At 38.5% G+C, this 27016-nt stretch overlaps 1 protein-coding gene across 1 annotated transcript in view; it reads left to right on the forward strand.

The window, feature by feature from the left end:
- The window catches only part of spn-E (spindle E), a 323333-nt gene that overhangs the window by 176598 nt on the left and 119719 nt on the right, over positions 1-27016 (forward strand). The window contains exons 16-17 of the mRNA XM_067157868.2: positions 648-819; positions 10964-11191. Coding sequence (XP_067013969.2) covers positions 648-819; positions 10964-11191 — 400 coding nt within the window. The remainder of the gene's footprint in view (positions 1-647; positions 820-10963; positions 11192-27016) is intronic.

Consider the following 27016-nt stretch of genomic DNA (forward strand, 5'->3'; position numbering starts at 1 on the left):
TTCACACCTTTCAGTGCATTGTTATTTTATAAGCCCCTATAGAAGAGGTTTTCATATTTGTTCTCGTGTTTTTCACACCTTTTAGTACTCTCCTGTCATCTCTAGAAACGGTAGATATAGTTTTGACTCTACCCGTATATACACGACGTAAAATCCTCGCGTCAGAAAAAAGTATCTGTTTCCATTTCAGAGTTGGATAGATTTTATTCGTGCATTCAATAGTATGCTTTCTCACTTAACACATTCTGTCTTTGTATGGTTATTGCACAACAAATGTACAAAAACAGGCAAAATAGCTCACTGAAGCTCTCTTCTACACATGCGTTAGAATATCTTGTTCAGCACTGGTTAATGTAACTTTTACCGCCATTGGAACGTGGTGCCATCTGATGATATACTGTCATCTGCTAATACAAAATGATGTAAAATGAACTTCGTGATTTTTTATGTTCAAATATTTGTGTTTCTATTTCATTGGATATATTGTTTTTTTAAATATCTTGTTAATCACAATGACTGAAATTATTGAAAATTGTTACGTGACAGGGCAAAAGTAAGGGCATTTTCGGATTCAGGTGAACAAATTACATATAAAACAACAGTAAAAAACAAGAAAAAAGGAAAATCCATGTTGACCCGTGTTACAGAGCAGAGCAAGCTGCAAAACGTTCCAAGGAGTTGGGTTTATACTCTTCAAAAGATGACCCTTTCAAGGCAGAGAATCAGGATGAAGAGAAGACTATATCAACTGTTCCTCGTATGATGGTGCCTGTTCTACCCAGCATTGACATGAGTCATCTTCCTCTGAAAGTGTCGCATGTGAGTTTTGAACATCCATTAGCATGTCATAAGCATTGAACACTTTCCTGATTCTTATAGTAGCTGTTAAATTATTGGAAGTGGAGAGAGAGAATAGATAAACAAGATTTCTTTAAAATGTGCAGTAAAGAAGCAATTGTAACTTTTTTAGTATTGAAGTATTCTCTAGTGCTTTTTAAAACTTTTGCTACTTTATCATTACAAGGCCATAATTGAATATCCCTCCCTCCATCTTCAGCATTAAACATGCTTTACTTAAGCGAATACAACTAAGAAATCTTAATCTAGGTACTATTGGTTTTTACAAAAAGCTGAGCTGACTAGCTGCACCATATAAGATAAAATATTGAAATATCTATTCTGCTGGTGCATTATTTAAAATAAAATCATACAATGAATAAATTGCTATTAGTGAAAAATAATACAGTAGAACCTTGATAATTCAAAATCTCGTCTAATTCGAAGCAGCTCTTGTTCCCAGAAACATGCGGTACAGTTTTGCATGTTATTTAAATAGTTTAATTCGAAATATGAATCATTCGTATTTCGAAGAACAATGTCGGTCCCGTTACTGAAATTCAGAATTTTAATTCGAAACTGTCTACATTTTGAAAAAATAGTATTTTATAGAGTAATTTAAATTCAAAATTTCTCTGCGTCATAAAAGAACGCTTGTTCCAGAACATGGAGTAACTTTGTGCATTTTCACCTACTTCGGCATGTCTACAGTGTGCTTCATATTTGCTATGTTCGAGCGGAATCATAATTATTTTGTATTCGGCGTTTTAAGGAACGCCACAGTATCATGTAGCAGGCAGTGTGGGGAGAGGTAGAATCCGCTAACCCTGGCGATGCCGACAGTTGGCTTAAAAGCGTGGCTTATTGCCTATGATCAATTCGTACGCACCAAACAATATTGTCAGTGCCGATGAAACTGCATTGTTTGTTGTATAATTTTTTAAAATGCTGAGGCCAAACGGACTTATGGTTTTAAAGGAGAGAATTGCCAGCCAGGAAATGTATTGTGTTGATATGCAGTGCACACGGAAGCAAGAGACCTCCTTCCCCTTTCATAGGAAAGTTCGAAAAGCCACGATGTTTTAAGGGCATCGGGCACTTTCCACGCCAGTACAGGCATCTAAAAATGCAGACAGTACTACAGTAATCCAAAAGATATAGCATTTGCATAGGGGAGCCAGCATAAATTTTCCTAGTCTTTGAATCGTGTTTTTCTTCCTTTCGTTGCGTGAGGTTATGTTTGTCATTGTTTCATACAAGTGCATTATTTGAATAATGTAAATTCTCCTTGTTGGATAAATTTCTGAAAGTGTTAACCATGGCATTTGAAAAGTTCAAACTGAGAATCAAGGTGATTGGATGCATTAATGGATCGTAGAAGTGCCATGGCGGGAAATCGTACAAGTATAGTCACTGTACTGTTGTTGTAATGTGGATGGAAGCGAGAGATTTTCTCCCCTCATCATAGGAAAGTTCGATAAGCTGCGATAAGTTCGATAAGGGCATCGGGTACTTTCCGTGCAAGCACAAGGTATCTAAAATGCATACAGTACAGTAATCCAGTGAATAAAGCACTCTTCGTCTTTGAATTTTGTTTTCTTTCTTTCTTTCGATTTCATTGCATGAGGTTATGTTTGCCGGTGAGTTATCCAAGTGCATTATTTGAATACTGTAAATGTTTCTTGTTGGATTCATTTTGAAAATAGTTTTTTACCATGGCATTTTAGAGCTTTCAACTGTGAATCAAGGTTAATCGAATGCAGTAACGGGTCTTAGAATATATTGTGACGCTGCAAGGGTTGGCGTTTCAGAAGTACATGTTGGCGGTTAATTCGAAATCACGTAATTCGAAGTCTGACTTTTGCGTCTCAACGACTTCAAATTAACGAGGTTTTACTGTAATTAATACAAGTCTTTGATTGAAGTCAGAATCTTTCCTATGTACTAACCTGACTTCCATAGTATGTGTAGGAGGAAGTGTGTTATGGCATTTGTTACAGTCATCCTTACAGAGATGCACTTCTCTCCATTTTTGCTATCATTGCGTTACATGGCAATTCAAAATAAACTGGAATCTGATCTTCATTGCCAGCTTGCAATAGTTGATAATTATGCTGCTGCCACGAATTGATGATGTAATATTAGAATGTTAGAATAATGAAATTTTCTCTTTGTGTACATAAGACAGCCATTGACAGATGTCTGTTCCTCCTATTGAAAGAGAATTTCTTTCAAAGCATCAAGTCGGTCAACTTCAACCAGCTTTGAAGCCTTTCATTTTCATTTCCTTTACTGTATCTAATGCATTTAACTTAAACATTTCTGTGGAAACCGCACAACAAAATGACTACTTCTCCTTGATGTACTTGCACAATTATTCTTCCACTTCTAGATACTTCACTACTTGGCCATGAATAGCTAAGCATCTACCAGTGGCTTCCAATAAAGGAGTTTCATTACCTTGTTTTTGGGCTTTCTCAATTGTTTTTAATTTTTTACTCCCTGTATATGAGCAGTAACAACCCATAGAGATGGTAAGTGTTTTCTGTTACACAAATATTCATTTGCGAACTGCTAACACCAAATCCAATAAAGACAGCTGACTGTCCAAGCGAGAATGAAGCCATGTCTTCGAGTCTTTGTGTGCAGGGACACGAACAGAAGATTCTATTGTTGTTGAGAAATAAGTTGTTGCCATCCTTGTTCCAAATAATCTGTGCATCCTGAATTTAATATTATTTTTAGAAAAGCCATCCGGGAATTATTAGAGTAAATATGTAATATGACTTGATGCTTTATTACATCCGTTATCAATATTCATGCACTCTACTCCAGCGAAAAACGATCTTCAGGGCTGCCAATGATGTGTTTCGAACCTATGACCTCCAGAATGCAAGCTACATCTATATAGCCTGTACCGCACATTCGGTTACTTATTACTAGTGTTTCATCTTCCCTTCGTCGAAGCTATTTACGACTAAATTACACTCATAATACCGATATAATGGTTCGTTATTGGACATTATAAATTTTCCAGTTAACTCATTCTTGGTTGCCTGCGTTTCGCCCTCGTGTGTGCTAAGTTGGGCTCATCAGTTGGTACTTAGCACACCTACTAAGACGCAAGGCTAGTGCATACCGTCGTGGCCACTGCATAGGCTACTTGAAGCCACAAGCAGTGCTATAGTGACATAGTCTCTCATAGTGCATGTGCTATGTGTAAAACAGCTGAAAAGGTCCAGTATGAAATTAAAGAAGGAGCGTAGTCTTGGACCATAACATGTTGATGAATGAGTCAGTCAAGACAAACAAACAAACCAACCCCATGGCACTACAGCCCTTGAAGGGCTTTGGCCTACCAAGCAACCGCTGCTCAGCCCGAAGGCCTGCAGATTATGAGGTGTCGTGTGGTCAGCACGATGAATCCCCTCGGCCATTATTCTTGGCTTTCTAGACCAGGGCCACTATCTCACCATCAGATAGCTCCTCAATTCTAATCACGTAGGCTGAGTGGACCTCAAACAAGCCCTCAAGTCGAGGTAAAAATCCCTGACCTGGCCGGTAATCGAACCCGGAGCCTCCAGGTAAGAGGCAGGCACGCTACCCCTACACCACCGGGCCGGTTAGTCAGTCAGGGCATGTTCTTTTATATATATAGATTGTTGGTTACAAGGATAATGTCCAGATTTTTTCTTCTATTGGCTTTACGTCGCACCGACACAGACGGGTCTTATGGTGACGATGGGACAGGAAAGGCTTAGGAGTTGGAAGGAAGTGGCCATAGCCTTAATTAAGGTACAGCCCCAGCATTTGCCTGGTGAAAATGGGAAACCACAGAAAACAATCTTCAGGGCTGCCGACAGTGGGATTCTAACCCACTACCTCCTGGATGCATACTTACAGCCGTGCACCTCTAACCGCACGGCCATCTCGCCCGGTAATGTCCAGATAGAGGAAGTGACTGTTACTAAAGAAGTATTAAAATTTACCGTCGTATACAAAGCCGTGTACAGTGCAGTCAGTGGTTTAATTAATATTAACCAGCATGGGTTTGTCCAGAAACGCTCAACTACCACCAATCTTGCTGTGTACTCCCACTTCATATCTAGCGCTCTGGACAATTGCAAGTAGGTTGATGCCGTGTACACGGACTTTTCCAAGGCTTTCGACTCAGTGCAGCATAATGCTCTTCTGACTAAGTTGTCAGCATATAGCATTCATGGAAGCTTGCTTGAATGGTTTAAATGCTATCTTAACAAAAGAAGGTATTCGGTAAAATACGAGGGTATCATTTCTCGCCCTTATTAGCCTATGTCTGGCGTCCCACAAGGTTCACTACTGGGAGCTTTATGTTTCCTTCTATTTATTAATGATCTGCCATCACAAATCCATTCGAGCAACTACCTGCTCTATGCTGATGACCTTAAAATCTACAGGGTAATTGAAAAGATGAGTGATTGCAAATTGTTACAGTCTGATATAAATATTAGTGATTAGTGCAAAAACTGGCATTTAACCCTAAATATTTCAAAGTGCAGTGCGATATCCTTCACGAGAAAAATGCAAGTTAATGTATTCAATTATAATGTAGGGATACAAGAAGTGAAGCGTGTTAATAAAATTAACGATCTTGGTATTATTTTTAGTAATCAAAATGGTCTGTCTTTCAATGAGCATGTGTTAAATATCGTTAACAAGGCATTTAAAACGTTAGGCTTCCTCAAAAGGAATTGCAAGAGTTTTAAATCTGTTGTCCCATTGAAAACCCTGTATTATACGATCTAGTCTAGAGTACTGTTCTGAAGTGTGGATCCCCTCACAGCAATACTTAGTTAATGCCTTAGAGCGAGTACAGATCAGATTCTCAAAATGGATTAGTAAAAAGTGTTTGGGTATCAAGCTGTCATCGACAGATTATGATTTTTGTACAAATATGTGTATTGAGTCGCTTAGGACTAGGCGCAGGTATGTCAACGCACGTCTCATACACAAATGTATCGGTAATTTCTTTGACTGTCCCAATTTACTCCAGTTGCTACCAATTCATGTTCCTTCCCGCAATACCCGACAGGCTGTCACCTTTCACTTACCCAGGTGCAGAACGGAATCACATAGGAACTCTTGGTTTATGCAGGCCCTGAGATCCCTGAACGAAATTATCGGATAGTGGATATATTTCACTCATCAGCTAGTGAAATTCGCAGACAACTTATGGACACTTCATAGACAGTGTTCCTTGTATCTTGTTCTGCCCATTTAGTAACTGAAAGTTATACTCCTTTCCTTCGGTCATTTCAAAACATTTTTTTTTTCCCTTCTTAATGTGTTTTGTAAATATGTATATATTATATATTGCTTATTTATAATTAGTGGTAGTAGTAAGTTCTGTTAATATTGTTATTATTTGAATGTATTATATCATCTGTAATTGGAGAATCAATAACTCTGTTGATGATAAATAAACAAATCAAATCAAATGGCATTTATAGTGAGATACAAAAGTTGAAATGTAGAAAAGCAGCTGGAATTGATATGGTATTGTGGGATATACTGTTCCGAAAACAATGGGTTGGGATATAGTACCATATCTGAAGTACTTATTTGATTATTGTTTGTATGAAGGAGCTGTACCAAATGAATGGAGAGTTGCTATAGTAGCCCCTGTGTATAAAAGAAAGGGTGATAGACATAAAGCTGAAAATTACAGGCCAGTCAGTTTGACATGCATTGCATGTAAGTATTGGGAAAGGAGGTAAATTGGACTGTATCGCGATTGACCTATCTAAGGCATTTGAAAGGGTAGATCATGAGTGACTACTGCCAGAAATGAGTGCAGTTGGACTAGGCAAAAGAGTGACTAAATGGTTTGCTATATTTCTAGAAAATAGATCTCAGAGATCTCAGAGAATTAAAGTAAACGAAGCTTTCTGTCCCTGTAATAATTAAGAGGGGAATTCCTTAAGGCAGTATTATTGGACCTTTATGTCCTCATATATCAATGATATGTGTAAACAAGTGGAATCAGAGAAAAGGCTTTTTGCTGTACTGAGTAATAAATAAGTTAAGAGACTGTGAGCAACTGCAAAATGACCTTTATAATGTTGTGAGATGGTCAGCAGGCAATGGTATGATGATAAACTGGGTTAAAAGTCAGGTTGTGAGTTTCACAAATAGGAAAAGTCCTCTCAGTTTTAATTACTGCATTGATGGGGTGGACGTTCCTTTTGGGGATTGTTGTAAGTACCAAGGTGTAATTATAAGGAAAGATCTTCATTGGGGCAATCACATATATATGATTGTAAATAAGGGGTACAGATCTCTGCATATGGTTATGAGGGTATTTGGGGGATGAAGGAAGTATGTAATGGAGAGGGCATAAAAGTCTCTGGTAAGACCCCAGCTATAGTATGGTTCCAGTGTATGGGACCCTCACCAGGATTATTTGATTCAAGAACTGGAAATAATCCAATGAATAGCAGCTCGATTTGTTCTGGGTGATTTCCGACAAAAGAGTAGTGTTACAAAATGTTGCGAAGTTTGGGCTGGGAAGACATGGGAGAAGGGAGAAGAGTTGTTCGGCTAAGCGGTATGTAACTTAAAATCAAATTAGGTATTTTATTAGTCCACCTATTCAATATTACCATTTATAGGTTGTTACAAATACAATTACAGACACCTGCGGGACATGTTTCGCCCTTTCTATAGGGCATCTTCAGCCTTATTCAATCTTAAAATACTAACCTTAAATATTAAAACAAGAAGTAGCTAATTAGCCCTGTGACCTTATATGCTTAAAATTCTGGTACACTAAGTGTGACATATGGACTACTAAATAAAAATTGTGATAAAATGTAATTTAAACACTGTCACTTAGTCTTTCTAAAACCATATGTTGAGAGACTAAAACCAGATCCTCTTCTTATACAAAATTGTGGAATCCTTATTGAATATCACTTTGAACTGTCTCCTATTTCTCCAAATGCAATGGTAAAAACATATGTTCTAACAAAGGAAATTTGATTTCATATGCACAGGAACTATGTCTTGTAAGCCGTGGTAATGCAGCTACTGTTGTCATTTAATGTGAAAGCAATTTAAACTCCTAGGTTGTAAAATGAGGTGCGAACTGGAACCTCTGTATAAAATCGTGAGGCTAAAATGCAGAATATCATGTGGTCACATTGTGTTTACGGCTCCTTGTAGAGAACATTTGTTAGCCTACTGGACCGTTCATTCTCTGAGCACATGGTTTTAGAATGCGAAGTGATAGTGTTTCAATGACATTTTATTCACAACTTTTAATACCAAGAGTAAGTTCTACTTCCATAGTAAAGTACTCCTGACTTCGGCGACTTCCATACGAGAGTAAATTACTTCCGAAGTATTTTAGTCCTTTCAGATACTCCTGGACTAAATTAATACAAGAGTAAAATGTTGAAGAGCACCATCTTGTAGTATATTACTAAAGAAGTAAATAACGCACGAATGTAGGTTAGAATTTACTCTCACGTCATGCATGGAGTAAGCTACGTTTAGACTTGTTGACTAATGATATCGTGCCGTATATGAGAGGAAAGACGTTTCAAATGTGTTTATGGATTACTTAGATTATATTGATCTTGACACAGAAAACGATGGGAAATGTAATATTGCGTAGGCCTACAGTGCGTGAAAGGCGAGAGCCGTATAATGTGCACACGGAGAGTTACAGTCGTTACAGGATTGTTTTTGGTCTTAGGAAGGAATCCTTTACTTTCCTTCTAAATCTACTTGGAGATCACTTACAGCTGAATTCCTATCTTAATTTTGTTGTATCTTTCAAATTACAGTTGCTGTGTGCCCTATGAGTGTTTCGTACCGGAACATTTCAGTACAGTTGCCGGTGATCTAATTAATGTTTACCGCACAACTGCTGGCCGTATTTTTCATCGCGTGGTTAAAGCACTAGTTGAGGCTAAGAGGGAGGTACGCCTGCAAATGATGATGATTGTTCGGAAAATAAAAGGATATTCTTCACGTTGGCAGGTTTCCACACATCGTGGGTGCAATTGACTGTGACTTGCACGCATATTCCCATTTTTTGCCCTCTCGGTGACAACGGTAAACTTTTCAGAAGTCGGAAGAGGTATTTGTCTTTTTTTTTTTTAATTTGCGTTACATCGCACCAGCAGAGATAGGTCTTATGGCAACGATAAGCGGCCGTGGCCTTAAGGTACAGACCCAGCATTTGCCTGGTGTGAAAATGGGAAAATTTCGGTATGGATGTAGGCGATCTGTATGAAGAAACCACTATTAGTTTTAATTTTTCCCACATTTCCATGACTTTCTGCTTTGCTTCCGCCTTCGCTTTTAAGTCCTTCCACAGAATCTTAACTTGCTCTTCACTGCACATTCCGTCACTCGAAGCATTGAATTCTTCTGTCACGACTTTCCATGAATTTCTTTTCTTATCCAGCATCTTTATGTTGTGTTTCTTACACCCTATATCCTTTGCATAGATTGTCATTATCTCTATTAACAAGCATTTATCTTTTTCGCTTACGTTTTTCCCCCGTTTCCTATCGCACATAACCTCATCCATTTAGATTTCTTTAAAGAAGATACACAAACACAAAACTACTCGGCGAGTAATGAACGCTACTTCTATAGTAGTAACTAAAAGAGTAAATTGTATTTCAACTCTCCGACGTTACTTCCGGAGTAAATAACTCCTGTAGTAATTTACTTCTGTAGTATGGACTTCTTTAGTAAACGCTACTTTTGTAGTAATTTACTCCAAGATGGTGCACGCCACCCTTAGTGTACCAGAATTCTAAGCATATTCTGTAAGGTAACAGGGCTAATAGGCTACTTCTTGTTTTAATATTTAAGGTGAGTATTTTAAGATTAAGGTTGAAGATGCCGTCTAGAAAGGGCAAAACATGTCTCAAAGGTGTCTGTAATTGTATGTATCTGTAACCACTTATAAGTGGATAGTATTGAATAGATGGACTAATAAAATACTTTAATTGGATTTTAAGTCATAACAGCTTTTAATACGGAATAATTATGAAGTTTGTAACATATAATAAGTGGTATGTTCCGAGCGTTCAGTGGAGAGGTGGCGGGGAATGACATCAGTAGACGAATTAGTTTGAGTGGTGTCTTTAAAAGTAGGAAAGATCACAATATGAAGATAAAGTTGTAATTCAAGAGAACAAATTGGGGCAAATTTTCATTTATACTAAGGGGAGTTAGGTATTGGAATAACTTACTAAGAGAGATATTCAATAAATTTCCAATTTCTTTGCAATCATTTAAGAAAATGCTAGCAAAATAACAGGTAGGAAATCTGCCACCTGGGCGACTGCCCTAAATGCAGATCAGTAGTGGTTGGTTGGTTGGTTGATTGATTGATTGATTGATTGATTGATTGATTGATTGATTGATTGATTGATTGATTGATTGATTGATTGATTGGATTGATTGATTACTTCTTTTAAAAGCACTACGTATCAAATTTTCTGTATATAATTTATATAAGGAGATATATCATACTAAAGTTTTTGTAATTTTTACGTTCTAAAATTTTGGACTTAAACAAATCCGTACTACGTGAAAAAATTCTGCAATCAAAAATTCCTTTTGCAGGTTTCGTAATATAGCTGTGATACATATACCATACTAATTTTGTTACATTTGGCAGAATATAATGGGAGGAAAATGGGATTTAAATGTAAGATTACAATCAGCAAACAAGGCATTATTACAGTCCTAAATTTTTTGAATTCAGCGGGATAACTTAGTGACAAGAAAAAAGAAACTCAGTCCTTTCAATTTCATTTATAAAAGAAATTTCACCAAAATGACCAAAATATCAATTTTTATTCCCAGAGTGTCGCCTTAAGAACCTTAAGGTCTCTCCTAATTGAGGCTGTATATAAAACGGGAGAAATGTTAGTAAACACTAAAACCTCAACATTGTTTAACAACCTGCAAACTTGCTTTCTTGGCTGGCTGTGTAAACTCATGTCATATCTCTTAGAGATCATTTGTAAAGCCTTCCCGCTGATTTGCAATTGTAAATTGTGTGTTAAATAACATTTAAAAGAATTTAATTATGAAGGATACGTGTTTTGACTTCCAGGTTATTGATCCAGGTCACTTCTGGGCTCAGAGTACTGATGAGGATACCGTAAGCTCTCTGAAATTTTTGTTTACGAAGTTGAATAGTGAAGAGTATTCTCCACTGGGAAGACATCCTAAAATTGGAGAAATATGTATAGCACCATACTTGGAGGGGGAGAGATACTTTTATTATCGAGCTCGAGTGGATGCTATTTATGCACGGAAGAATGATGAACCTTTAGTCCAGGTAAGAATATAATCTTCAGCATTCCTTTGATTAAATATAGCCCATTTTCAAAGATGAATTCATTGAAAAAAACAACATTTATTTCAAATTGTACTTTAGTGCTATGTTTCTTAAATTCATTCTTTGTTACCCACTGTCATTTCAGTCTTAAATTTTTGTGTATCTGAATATGACGTGCTACATTTTTACATCCCACCCCACACACACACATCCTTTAGACTGTCTATGGACCATATTGTTTCAACACTTTTGGGCTCTTCTTTGGACCCAGTATATTGTCATTGTAGCTAAATATGCCTCTCATTTCTTGAATCCGTTGGCTTGCTGGACGCAGCATGGGTAGATTCTAGAGAGGTAGATAATATGAGGTTTCTCTATAGATCTCTGCTCTGTATTTCAGCATTTAACAGCAGTTTTCATTTCTGTTATATACTGTAGTAGGATAAAATAATAATAATAATAATAATAATAATAATAATAATAATAATATTAATAATGATACAGGTCGACAAATTTTGACTCTTTGTCTGGGGTTTGCATGAAAATGAGTTTTTGACTAAATATATTGCACTGATCACGAATCTGAAGGCTGCTTCTGTACAGCACGTCAGGGTTTTCTGCCATCATCATTGAAATTTGTACCCAGTGAAATCAGAAAGCATTTGCAGGAAAATGAAGGCGAAATGGAACAATAAAATGTTTTTTATTTTTTAGGTAAAGTGAGACACCTATGAATTAGAAGAAGCAAATATGCTGATTTGGGCACTTACCGGGTGGAGTTATTAGAGTAGAAGTCCGCTATAGGGAGTATGGGATATAACGAGAACCCCATTATTACGTCAGTTTTTGTCTGCCCCTTCAAAATTCCTATAGTAAACTGTGTGCAGGTATTATCCTTCAGTTACAGCGAGAGCTCTATCACTTGTGCATCAGTTATTACGAGAGATTAAGCATGCGCAATTTTTCCCCCTTACTGATATTTTTGGACCCAGCCATTACAGTATATTGCATGCAATCGATCATCTTTGGTATAGTTTTCTCGCTATGTCCGCTAGGGAGCTCTCGCGTTGACATTCAGTGCCCGTCGACTGCTGTTCTGTAAAGAAGAATGGAAATGAAAGAGAACATATTTTCGTAAGAAATGTGTAAATAACGTGGCCGATAGCAGTTGTTAACACGTTAAAAGTACAGGCTGACGTAAACGGTTGTTTAATTTTAATGCTAAATACTGCAATTAAGTAAGAATGGGATACACCTCAAGATACAGCAGAGTGCATCATTGATTTCGGAGGTTAGTTTGTTTTCTCACGTCTGGTTAAATTTTGTAAAGGCTATTATCGTGTAAATTTATAGCGAGAAGGTTATGTAATGGATCATCTTCGGAACAGTATAGTTTTCTTGCTATGTGCACTTACGAGCTCTCGTCTACATTCGAAGGCGATGTTGGAGTCAATTAGTAATACCTGTCAACTGCTGTTCCGTAAAGAAAATCAGAATGAAAGAGAGCATGTTTTTGTAATAAATAAATAACATGGCCGATATCAATTGATAACTCGTTAGAAATAAAGGCTAAATAAAAGATCGCTTAATTTTAATACTCTGTACTGAAATGAAGTAGGAATGTGATACACTTCAAGATATGGCAGAGTGCATCACTGATTTCAGAGGTTGGATTATAATTTCTCATGTCTGGTTAAATTTCTGTACGGCTATTTCTATGTGAATTTATAGCGAGAAGGTTATCACTTTTCTACTGGCGTTTGATATTATGTTATCATGGTACCATAATCCGTGTCCGGCTCCAAGGCTAAATGGTTAGTGTGCTGGCCTTAGGTCTCAGGGGTCCCAGGTTCGATTCCCGGCAGGGTTGGGAATTTTAACCATCATTGGTTAATTTCTCTGGCACGAGGGCTGGGTATGTGTGTCGTCTTCATCATAATATCATCTTCATCACGACGCGCAGGTTGCCTACTGGCATCAAATCTAAAGTCCTGCACCTGGCGAGCCGAACATGTCCTCGGACACTCCCGGCACTAAAAGCCATACACCGTTTCATTTCACCGCAATACAGGGTTAAGTTGGGGTAGGTAACACTGTTTGAATAAGAAAACTGAAGCGTTTGCCACAAAATGCTGCATTTGGTATAGTTTTCTCGCTATATGCACTTGCAAGCTTTCTTGTTGACATTCGAATGCAATGTCGGAGTTGATTAGTAATAAGTTACCCGTCAACTGCTGCTCCGTAAAGAAAATTAGAAATGAAAGAGGAGAACATGTTTTCATAACAAATACGTAAATAACTTGGTCAATAGCAGTTGTTAACTCGTTAGAAATAAAGGCTAAGTAAAAGATTGCTTAATTTTATGAAGGCCATCCAATAAATAAGTCTCCCTAATTTTTTTCTGCAAACCACATGTTTTTAAATTAAGTTGGTACTGTAGGAACTTTCAGTGAGGTATGGTGGCTGCACTTGACCTTCAGCAGCATGTGCTTTCTCCGCATTCGCCAGTATGGTGCGAGCTGCCATGGAGCTACCACTTGAAAGCATGTCTGCTTGTGAACTCCATTCTGTTATTCGCTTTTTCGCGGCGAAAAATGAAACGGCTCTCATTATTGTGTTTATAGTGAAGGATCCATGAGAATCCAAATGGATTGTCACTGGCGTTCGTGGTTCCCAGAAGGACGGCAAAATGTGTATGATGAAGGGAGCAGCGGCAGGCCCGTTACCACTACAGGCAATGCAGCCACTGTTGCAGTTCGGAGTGTGGTGGACAAAGATAAACACGTCAGCATTGATGAGATAATGAATCGACAGCCTCCAGGTATGGAAATTGGACGCTCCTCTCTTGCAACGATCCTATCAGATGTCTTACAGTATCAAAAAGTCTGTGCAAGATGGGTCCTATGTTTGCTTAATGATGCTCATAAGCAACAATGGATCGAGGCGGCCCAACCTTTCTTGCAAATGTTTCAAAGAGACGGAGATCAAGTATTCTCCCACATTGTCACTGGAGATGAATGTTTCAACTCCAGAAACAAAACAACAAAGCCTGGTATGGAAAAAAACCTAGCAATGTGCAACAACAACAGCAGAAAAACCAAGACCTCAGCCTTTGCGGGCAATGTTATGGCTACTGTCTTTTGGGACTGTACAGTAATGGTGTTTTACTGGTTGACTACCTGCTCCGACACACTACGATCACAGCTGAGAGGTACTGCACGGTCCGTACAAAGCTCAGAGCTGCAATGAAACAAAAACGCCTGGGCCTTCTGTCTCGGAAAGTGTTGCTCTTTCATGACAACTTGTGCCCCCATTCAGCTCAAAGGACCCAGGATTTACGGCAGAACTTCAAATGGGACCTTTTCCCCCATCCACCTTATTCTCTGGATCTTGCTCCGAGTGATTTTTATCTCTTTCCACAACTCAAGTTGCACCTTGGAGGCAAGTGGTTTTCGACTGATGAAGAGGTGGAAGCGGAGGTGAACCGCTGGCTACGAAGACTGGACCTGACCTGGTATGACGAAAGTATCAAAAAACTGCTGCCAAGATTCCAAAAGTGTTTGGACGGAAATGGTGACTACGGTGAGAAGTAAGTAGTGTACTACTCATTATAGAATGAAAATAAAATATTTCACAAGTGTAAATAACCAGCTTGTATTTTTTGTATACTGGAATGAAGTAAAAATGTGATACACCTCAAGATATGGCAGAGCACATCTCTGATTTCAGAGGTTAGTTTTGTAAAATTTCATGTCTGCTTAAATTTCTGTAAGGTTATTCCTGTGTGAATTTATAGCGAGAAGGTTATCACTTTTCTACTGGCACTTGATATGTCATCATTGTACCGTAATACATGTCCGTCTCCATGGTTAAATGGTTAGTGTGCTGGCCTTTGGTCGTAGGGTCCCGGGTTCAATTCCCGGCAGGGTGGGGAATTTTAAGCATCATTGGTTAATTTCTTTGGCACGGGGGCTGGGTGTATGTGTCGTCTTCTTCATTTCATCCTCATCATGACACGCTGGTCGCCTACGGGCGTCAAATTAAAAGACCTGCACCTGGCGAGCTGAACATGTCCTCGGACACTTCCGGCACTAAAAGCCATACGCCATTTCATTTCACCACAATACATGGTTAAGTTGGGGTAGGTGACACTGTTTAACCCTTTCCCACGGATTATCTTTGACTCACTGTCTGGCGAAACCTAGAATAATTTGCTTGTCAGGTATATTGTGGAGTACCTTCACTAAATAATTTATTCTGTAAAACCCACTTAAGATATCACTTTCAAATTTTGTAACAATGGAAAATACACTAGTTATTCTAAAATAATACAATGAGATCACCTAATTACACGCAGGAACCCCTTTCCCCCACCCCCCCACCCCACCTGTTCATTGTGATACATCGAGAAGCATTCAGTATGGTGCATAATGTTAAATTGCTTGTTCTTGAAGTCAGTCTGAATTGCTGGACCTGATGGGGCTCTTATTTTCTTGGTTATGCAGAGAACGCTGGAATTCAGCCTGAATCTCCAAATTTATTTCATTTTCGGGATCAGTCGGATGAAGATATGTAGATAGCAAATCATACTTCCTCTCGGACATACAAATTATAAACAATTTTTCACTGAATGGGATTGGAAGATAAATTGACATTAGTTGGAGTATTATGTAATCACGTAGAGGCTCTTAGTCCGAAACAGATTTAACTGGGGAATTAAAACTGATAATTGTGTTTTGTACAAATAAGCCTAATATGTTACAACGAGACGGTACCTGAATGAATATTTCCTGTCCTGTGCCGTATTTTTATTTTCCTCAGATTCATATCCTGTCCAAACTGCTTCCCATACCATTTTTATTATTATACCTACAACTTCAAACTCACTACCATTGCATTTGTCAACACATTGATCTAATTTGTAACAAATATCCTCCGCACACAACTGGTTATGAGCAGCCATGTTGCTGCAATGTGTTTACATTCAGTCAGCTGTCTGTTATATCTAAGAAAATGTATAAAAGAACACTTTATTTTAGGATTTCGTGCATGCCAGTTGTATCTAGGAAGCGTAGGGAATTCACTGGTTCCAGAAAGTTATACGTTTAGCGGACAGATGGCAGAGGAAGTCGGCTTCAAAGTTGAGTACGCTTTACTACGCAACCCGCGGGAGAAATTGTGCGACTCCAGTACGCTTTACTACGCGATCCGCAGGAAAGAGTTAAATAAGGAAACCGAAGCGTTCACCACAATATGCGACATTCAGTACAGTTTTCTCGCTATGTGCACTTGCAAGCTTTCTTGTTAACATTCAAATGCGATGTCGGAGTCAATTAGTAATAAGTAGAGACGAGAGTTATAGGCACCAAAAAACAGTTAAAATAGGCAGGCATATAGGCTCTTAAATTAGCCAAAATAGGCATTTAAATAGGCACTAACCTGTAAAATTGGCAACATAATAGGCATGAAAAAATTACTTATAATTTAATAACACATTCAATTACTATAAAAGGAATTTACAAGCAACGTTTCAATGTTTTCCAATAACAATCTTGTTCTCCTCTCATGCATAATGTTTTTGTACTGAGAGAAAGATCTCCCAACATCACATGAAGTGATTGGACATAACTTCAATGAAGTCGCTTCATCTGGTTTTATTTCATTGACAGCGGCTGCCTTCCCAGATGTTTGGTCAAAACTTGCCCCGACTTCTTCCACAATCCTAAATGATTCCACCAGGGGCATGCCACTCTTCTCCAATTTGGTGATTGCTCCCGGCAGCTTGTTGAAATTTGAAGATGCTGCGGTTTATGCAGGGGCATATTAGCTCCCAACATGGCAGTGCATAGGTCTGAAGATGGTTGTTGGTCACTGCCCGAAGTGGATTGATAGAAAGGTTGCGTTGATACAGATTTCACCGAGCTCGATAGCTGCAGTTGCTTAAGTGCGGCCAGTATCCAGTAATCAGGGGATAGTGGGTTCGAGCCCCACTGTCGGCAGCCCTGAAGATGTTTTTCCATGGTTTCCCATTTTCACACCAGGCAAATGCCAGGGCTGTACCTTAATTAAGGCCACGGCCGCTTCCTTCCAATTCCTAGGCATTTCCTATCCCATCGTCGCCATAAGACATGTGTCGGTGCGACGTAAAGCAAATGGCAAAAAAAAATACATACAGATTTCTGTACTCGTATCAGATGCATGGCAGCATTTCTAAGTTGATCTTGTGGTATTTTTCTCACATTTGATCTGAAAAATAGTAAAATTGACATAAATTACATTGTCCTTATATCTTAAATTTCTACAGTTGGGCTAATTGGCAATAATGCTTAGTATATATCGTGCATTTGCTTCATAAAAAAAAAGACTATTAGAGATGATGTTTCTAGAAGTACAAAACTTTAAAGTAGGAACGAGGGAATTAGTAATTTACATGTAAATATGTCCTCAAGGTTTTTCAGTTGTAATTTGGCAGTATCGTGTCGAGTTCACCGGACGAAAAATATAATAAAAAAGACTTGAAACGATACTGTAGTAGTGTAAAGGAGAGATCCGTCCTTTTTGCTTGCCAATGACCCACCAAGCTGGCCTTAGCAATATTCTTACTTATGTAGAAGAATTAAAACGGAGGCACTATACATCTCAGATTTGTGAACATTTTGTTTCCATTCGCTGGCTTTGGTCAGCTGGGTCAGCTGTCATGAAGACTAATTTCTGTTGCCTGCAATAGATCCTGCATCGTGTGCTCACAAGGCCGCCACCCTTGTTGAAAATTAAAAGCCGTATAAATTGAAATTGTCGTGATGTGCCCATAACCTACGTATTTCTGTCACAATTTAGCAAGACTCTAGAGGGGATGCTAGAAGCTTGTTAACCTGGGAGCTTACACCATCTCTATCTTTGTCCCCCCCTCCTCCTCCAAGCACAACGGTTACTTACTGGACCTCACCAATCCAGACCAACTGTCTTTTTGCTGGCCTGGTCTTGTGAAGATAGTCTTATCAACCTCGTAAAACACGCTGTGTAGCCGGGCTACATTGGATCTGCAACTTGTGTTTCGCAAAGACTTAAAGGAAGTGTAATAGAATTCATGATTTTTTAAAGGGAGTTTTAAAAATTGCATTTCAGTTTTAAATCTCTATTTTCACAGGAAATGAGTCACAGTTCAAAATACCGATTTAACTTTCATCCATTCTGTGACAAGAGACCACCAGCGTTCCAACTCCTTGTTCACTAATGATTATTTACATTTTAGCATTATAAATTATTGAAAGTTCACGACTAATAGAGCATCGCAACAAAACAACTTGCTACAATACATAAAGTAATAGACCTATATATGCTACAGTGAAATGCAATCATAGTTCTCAATCACAAAAAAGATAAAAGGAACAAACGAACTCACCTCCTTATAGCAAGCTTGACAGATCCGTAATGAAACTGGGATCCCTTGTAATCCAATGCTTCAGCCAGTAGGACTTTGACGATTTTTCTTTGGGCATTGCCACAAACATATTTCTTCTTCTTCTTCTTCTTCTTCTTCTCTCACTTCACAGTAAATCACAACACATGCTGAACATAAAGCGTACATGTACAAAAGTACGCATCGAAAGGGAGGTACAGGGCATATGGGTTGTGCAACATAATTCGACGTTGACTGGTTCTCGCATATGCCTTAGGAGGTTGGAGGGGTTGATGGAAATATCCCTAGAACTATTTCTGGTGACTTCTGAGAATTTCAGTTTTTTTTTTTTTCATGGGGTAAACAGATATTGAGAAAAAAGAAGGTAATTCTGTCAAGCACACTAGCTACAATATAATGCACTGGAAGAAAATCGGTTGTTTTAAAATCCAGTCGAAAGGCATCAAATAGGGAATTATACTCCAAATAGGCACAATAAAACCAACGAAATATAGTTAAAAAAACCCTAAAATGGATTTATATCTCAAAAGCCTACATTTCTGAACACAAGAATAAAATAGGCAAATAGGCAAATTCCCATGTCTTGTAATAAGTTACCAATCGACTGCTGCTCCATAAAGAAAATTACGTAAATAACGTGGTTGATAGCAGTTCTTAACTTGTTAGAAATATAGGCTGAAGTAAACGATCCTTTAATGTTATATACTGAAATTAAGTAAGAATGTGATACATCTCAAAGTAAAATAAGAGAGTATATCACTGATTTCAGAGGATAGTTTATATTTTCTTGCATCTAGTTAAATTTCGGAAAGGCTATTCACATGTAAATTTGTAGCGACGAGGTTATCAATTTCTCTACGTGCACATGAAATATGTTTTCATGATATATGGTTTGGATAGGTGAAGCTATTAAAAGAAGAAAACTGAAACATTTGCCACAGAGGCCTCTGGAGTCATACTATAATTTTTTTCAGAATTAAATTAAACATAAACCATCACATAGTATCAGATTTCGAAAAATAACAAACGAGTAAGCTATAGTGTGAAAGTTATCCACAAAAACGCAAGTTTTGAACAAACTGATAGCAGTTTCACACTGATTTTAAAGTGTTTGGGGGTTTTTCCCAACTTTTACGAAAAATCAGATATAACGACAATCCGCTATAACGAGTAAATTTTTCGCCGTTATGAATTCTCGCTATAACGGACTTCTACCGTACTTCCATTTAAGTTTGTCCATGAATGAATGCTTGATGTCTTTCCTTTTGTGTGTCACTTCTCCCTCACATGTGATACACCAGCTGTAGTCAGAAATTATGTTTATTCTCCAATGACCTTGATAACGATGTTCCAGAGTTATAAGTTCCTCATAGAACTGTTCACCGTGTTCCGCTGATGTGTCAGCCGAATTGTCCTTAAAATTGTCTAGTTGTGACATTAGAAAATATAGTTTTTGGGAGACCTTGCACTCTGTTGAAACTACTGTAGCACATCGTCCACTATTTCCTTGTAATCACGCTGCTTATTCTGGCCAAGGAAATGATGCACAACATTGTTTAAACTTCTCCAAGCTTGCTGTTCCATTTCTGTCATTGTATCTTCAAAGTGTTCATTGGACGTCAACTTATGTATATCCAGTCCAACAAATATTCCTTCTTTCAACTTTGCAGCTGATAGATTTGGGAATTGATTACACAGGTATTGGAAACAGTTTCCTGTTTTGTCCAATGCTTTCACATACAGCTTTATCAGTCCTAATTTGATGTGCAGTGGAGGCAATAAAATGTGATTTGCTTATTCACAATGTTCTTTGATCCCTCTATCAGGTTTTCCCTCTTAGGCCACTCTCTCCTACTCCATTCCTTATGATATATTCCACTGTCCCATTCACACATATAGCATGGCACCTTGGTGTACCCTCTTTGCTGGCCGAGAAAGTCACTACATACCAGTCTCAGGTGTTCTTCCTACTTCCTACTTCACATTTTGAAGGAGTAGTTTCATGGTACTGTACGTCTCTGAATACGCAGTTGGAATTGATGCTAGCTTATTTCCAATATGCTTTCACCTTTGCTTTGAAGAATCTATAAATAACCTGCATTGCTTACTGTCATACGAGCTCCCATTTTCTTCACTAATCTGGCAATGTCGTTGCAGAACACCTTTAAACCATCTTCAACAAAAAAATCTGTATACTTTGCAAGTAAATTATTTTCACTGAGACGTGATCCCAGAAGTTGTGCTGCATCTTTCGAGATTTCCAATTTTTTCACCAAATTGTTTAGTTGTGCTTGAGTAAGAGGTTTTGGGTTACTATCAGTACCACTTTCCAAATAGTCAGATTCACTGCTTTCATGACTTACCTCCGGTTCAGAGAATTCAAATGTATCCATTGATATTGTTGGAGAGAGCCCTGGATCATGAGGGACAGGTCCAATCACCTAATCTATGTTCATATACAAGATTTTGATCATCCTGCCACTTTCCTCGTACAGAAGTAGCAATCGTCTACATGATTCTTCTGTTCACACCATACCATGGATATAGCGAAGTTCAAACAGTTAATTTTACCTTCACTCCACTTCCTTAATTGCTCGATACATGTATGACACACAATGTGTGGAGCAAATGATTTATCCTGATCTCCAAGCTTGATGCCAAAATAAGCAAAATATGCTTTCTGAACAAATTCTGTTACTTGTTGGCGTATTGTACCCCACATATGCAACAAAATGTATCTGGGCTATTCACACGCTGCCTTCGTAATATTTGTTACAAGATATTACAAATATTTTGAATACGGCTTTGATGAAATAATACCATTCAAAACAACGTGTGTAAGCACCTTTCTATTTCTCACACTCACTCAACTGTTTATTTCTGCGGCAATAACGGAACATCAGTTTTTAAGGTCCATTCCGCCCCTTACTTTACCATCCTACAAACAAGCAGTGTTGCCATTTTTATATAATTTACTCTACATAACATAGATTTCGCAGCCAATAGTAAATAGCCCCCAGTAGGTTGAGAGGAGGGGTAGCTACGCGGAGAAAACTGATATTTTCATGTTCGGGTGTACCAAATCAGGAAAGAACATGACTTACTTTCCAAATCTCAGAACCCATGTTGACCTGTGTAATAGTAATAAACCTAAATAGTATTGTATTGTAATGTAATGTAGTTACTTTGTTAGTATATTGCTTGCGTTATTGACATATGTTACTTGTGTAGTATACAGTATTTTTTTCCTTCAGTCTTTTATTCACTCTCTTTTGTTGATTTTTCATACCATTTTCATTAAACTTGAAGGATGACTGAGGAATGCAAATGTAGGGGCTATGAGTGTAAGTGGGTATTTAAGGAGTATGAGGGAATAGTTTGAGGGAGATAATTAGAATTCCAACAGAGGACAGGAATGAAGGTGGCTCTCCCTCAAAAAATGTACAGGATATATTAGATACATGAGGGAAGAGTGGCAAGGGAAGAAGTTCTTGAAGACAGATGGGCTAATGTTTTAAGGGGAATGAAATTGAGGACCAAGGGGGCTAGTCAGGAGCAGAGTTCAGGAAAGGTACCAATGAGGAATCGGTATGAGTCTTTGCAGGTAGAACATCAGAGAGAAGATGAGGAACAGAAAAATGTTGCCCAGGAGGGGGGAGGGAAGATAGAAACATTGAGCAAGGGAAGGAAGAAGGTGGTGAAACAGGGTAATCAGATAATCAGAGGAAGAGATGGGAGGAGGAAGTAGGTTCTGTAGACATTAGGGAAGGTAAGAGAGACAAGAGAGGAGAGGATTCGATGAGATGGTGAGGGTGACTTTTTGTCACAGTGGCGAGGGGTAATAATCATTCCTCTCCTTAAGTCTTAAAAACATCCTAAGTATGCAGGAATTTACAGACCTATTTGTCTTACTGTCTGTGTAAACTATTTGAGAGGATGGTGAATCGCCAACTTGCGTGATATTTGGAGTAAAGAGGACTTTTGTCTGAGTACTGTTGTGGTTTTCAAGCCGCCCGCTCTACCACTGACCATTAAGTACACATGGAGAGTTCTATCCAGAGTGCATTTCTGCGAAAACAGCATTAGGTGTTTTCCTTAACTTAGAAAAGGCCTGACACTACATGGCGATATGGTATCCTTTCAGTCCTGCATCAGTGAAGATTTTGAGGTAACTTGCTGATTTTTATTACAGATTACTTTGTCCCTCTGTCTATTCCATGTCCGGGTAGGGAGGGCACGTTTGCAGTATCGTGTTCAGATGAATGGAGTCCCTCAGGGCTAGATTCTCAGTGTCACTCTTTTTGTGAGTGCCATAAACGGTATAATCGCTGCTGCTGGTTCAGCAGTAATACCATCACTATATGTAGACTATTTTGCTCTGCATTATAGCTAACAAAGTGTGGCAATCACAGAGCGACAATTACAGCAGGCTATTAGGGGAGTGGAACAGTGGACCTTAGAACATCTGTTGTTCACTTCTGCCAGAAGCGCATTCTTCTCCCCTATCCTGAACTATATTTAGGGGTGTCGCTCTTCCTGTAGTTGACAGGAATGCGAGAGGGACAACACCCTTTTTATTGCGAAAGTAAATTCCTGCTTATGCATTTACTAAATTCTGTTGTGTCGAAGTGGAACGTATATGTTATTTAATGTGAAACCCTAGCCGCCACATTGAAGGGGTTCTATGATGACAACGAAACTCAAAAAATACAACAAAAACATACATGGACCCAGTATGAAAAGAAAATCACTCATATGACTGAACCAAGCAAATTAAGTAACCTCCTCATTTAGAAAATCACAAATTAGACAGTTTTTCAATGCAGCCACATGAATGTTGGTTCTCCTTGAACCCTGAGGCACACTCGAATGCAATGGAGCATGCTCAGTACCAAATCAAACAGCTCCACTTCGTGATGGCAGCGTCATTTAGGGCCTGAATCTTTAGTAGTGCGTGTTGACGGTTGGAAATTTCTTTTTTAATGAAAGGTCCATGCATGCACTATGCAGTTCATGTCTCAGAAGACACTGACCAGTCTATTCTTGCAGATCCCACGGTCCTCCAGGTATCCATTCACAGCTACTGCACAATGTGGATGAATAGTGCCGTCCTGTAGAGTGTGTCCATGTCCTGCAGTCTGCAAGACCGCTTATTATGGGGTCAAAGAATGTTGTTTTTGTGCACTGCTGCCGCCATGTTTCCGTGAATATGAACCAGTGGTGTACAGCAGCCAAACCTGATACCTGCTTAGACTGAATGTAAAATATGTGAAATTTATTAAGCGAAGACTGGTTTTGACTCCCTTGATGTCATCATCAGTTCTTGTAGAATAATTAAATCAAAGGGAATCTGATAACAATCATGACGAGGATTGCCTACATACATCTCAATAGTTTGACATAAAACATAGGCTAATGACAATTTATGTACACAATGACATGAAACACTTGGCACTTAAAGAAAGTTCTTGGATCTAGGTTAAAAATACTGTTGTGTGTTTGTAGAACTCGGAATAGACTTGTCGAGGATCTTCAAAAGTGGAACAAACAAGAAAATTGGTAAAGGAGCACCATTGTTAGGAATGGCCTTCTGTGTAGACAAAAAAGTTTTGGATTCAGTAATAGAGGTGAAACCCATCAACAATAGGCTTATGACCTTAAGAATCAGGCATACAAACAAAAAATACACCTTTATTAATGTGCATGCGCCAACAAATGGAGACAATAAAAAGGAGCCTGAAAAAACAGAAAGATTCTGGGAAGAACTTGAAACAGAAATGGCCAAAATCCCTAAAAATGATGTGAAAATTCTACTCGGTGATTTCAATGCACAGCTTGGCAGGGAATACAAATACAGGAGGACAGTGGGAGACTATCCAGCCCACAGATTCACCAATAAAAATGGCACACGCCTCATTGAGTTATGCCAACAAAATAACCTCAAAATTATGTCAACATCACTCCGGAAGAATCCCAAAAAGCAAAAAACTTGGCGATCACCCATCCATCATTTAGGAGAATTTCAGATTGATCATGTGGCAATATCATATGATTACCAAAAGGAAATTCATGATGTGCAAGTGCGCAGAGGTGCTAACATCGATTCGGATCATTATTTAAGTAGAATCAAAATTAAATTCACACCCAAAGGGAAATTCAACAGGAAAACATCGGTGATTCCAAAATTTGATCTGCACAAAATCAAGGACTCCAAAATTTCAGAAGAATGGGAAAAACGACCTGCAGAGAGCTGGGAGAATTTCCAGACTAAAATCATCGAAACGGCGAAGGACCTAATCCCTCTTCGCAAGAAACCAAAACATCCTTGGTGGAATCAAGAATGTGAGACCGCACTAGAAGAAAGGAAAAAGGCATTTCAAAACTACAATTGTAACAAATCAGAAGAAACACAGAAGAAATTCTTCGAAGTTCGCAAGCATGTATCCAAGATTTTAAGACAAAATAAACGGAAATACGTCAATGTCCAACTGAAGTCAATTGAAGACAACGTCAAAAATTACAACACACACGATTTCTACAAGACCTTTGCGAACCAAATTAAAGGATATTCCCCACAGAACCTTTGCTTTCGGAAGCACGATGGTAAACTAGCCCTGACAAATAAGGAAAACTGCCAAGAATTAGCTACATATTTTTCACAGCTTTTAAATTGTCCAGAACCCAAAAAGAGATTCCCGAAAGTACAGCCAGAAATCATACCGGAAAATTCGTCACCACCAACTCAAGAAGAAATTTATTCACATATCAAGAAACTTAAAGACAACAAAGCATCAGGGGAAGACGGAATTGTAGCTGAACTTCTGAAAAATTTAGGCCCAAATTCACTCAGAGAAATTACACAAATAATCCAAAACATTTGGCAAACCGAAAAGCTCCCGGATGACTGGAAGATTGCTCTAATCCATCCACTACATAAAAAAGGCAGCAAGTTAGACGTAAACAATTACAGAGGAATCTCACTTGTATCAGTCACATACAAAATACTATCAGCCTGTCTCTTGCATAGAACACAACAACAATTAGAACCCAAATTATCAGAATTTCAAGCAGGATTCAGACCAAACAGGTCATGCCCAGAACAAATTTTCAACCTCAAAACCATACTTAAACTACGAGCCCTCAGACAAAAGCCGACAGTATGCACATTTGTAGATTTCAAAAAGGCATATGATTCGATAGACAGACCCTCCCTATTCCAAATTCTAGAAGAGAGAGGACTAGATCCCAAAACCCTAGAACTCATAAGACAAACACTAACGGGCACAAAATCTAAAGTGAAATTTATGGGAGAAATTTCAGAACCCTTCGACATTCAGACAGGTGTGAGACAAGGTGATGGACTCTCTCCAATTCTGTTCAACGTCGTCCTAGACAAGGTTATGGAAGAATGGGAGAAGGAACTCAAGAAACATGAATCTTGGAAACCGATCCGATTGGGCTTTCCCAAAAACAACCTCTACGTACCATACCTTGCATTTGCGGATGATCTGGCGATTTTAACAGAGGATGAGGAGACTGCCATCAAGCAGCTTGAGATACTTAAGGAATCTGCAGAAAAAGTGGGACTACAGATTTCATTTGAGAAAACTAAATTCTTCTGTTCAAAGACAGATATCACGAGCCTGAGAACAAAATACGGTAAAATCGACCGGGTCTCGTACTTTAAATACCTCGGAGAATTCATCGAACCGACAGGCCTTGAGAAGATCTCACAGCAAAACCGTCTCCAAAAAGTCAAGAAGGCATTAGGGTTAGTTCAAGACATCTACAACAAAAAATGCATGTCAAGACAGACAAAAATTCGGCATTACAACACAGTCATAAAACCAACAGTCCTTTACGAAAGTGAAACATTGTCACTTAACAGTAAACAAGAATTAGAAGAAATAAAAAAGCAAGAGAGGAAGATCATCAGGAAAATCCTAGGAGCAAGATATACCCAAGATGGTTACAGGCTACAATCAATCAAAACAACAGAAAAAGTTTCAAACATTGAAATTGACATTAAGAAAAGACGAATGAAATTCTTTGGACACCTCACAAGATTACCAGAAAATCGACTGTCAAAAAGAATATTAAATTATGTTAGCTCACTTAAGAATTCAACACCTTGGCTGGATGAACTTCGAAAGGACCTCAAAAACGCAAACATATGTGCAACAGACATTTTAGAAAGAGACACCTTCAGACACAAAGTCAACAAGTGGGAAGTTACATCAGAGCAACCAAAGCAAAAACAGTGCAGACCGAAATGGTCGGAAGAACGTAAACAAGCCTTCTCAGAGAGAATGAAAGCCTATTGGAAGAACAAGAAGAACCCAAAGAAAGCTTGATTGAGTTGTTTGCTTAACGTCTTCCATTATTGGGAGAATACGCTAATAATA

This window comes from Anabrus simplex, chromosome 1 (assembly GCF_040414725.1).
Source record: "Anabrus simplex isolate iqAnaSimp1 chromosome 1, ASM4041472v1, whole genome shotgun sequence".
In the NCBI taxonomy this organism is placed as follows: domain Eukaryota; kingdom Metazoa; phylum Arthropoda; class Insecta; order Orthoptera; family Tettigoniidae; genus Anabrus; species Anabrus simplex.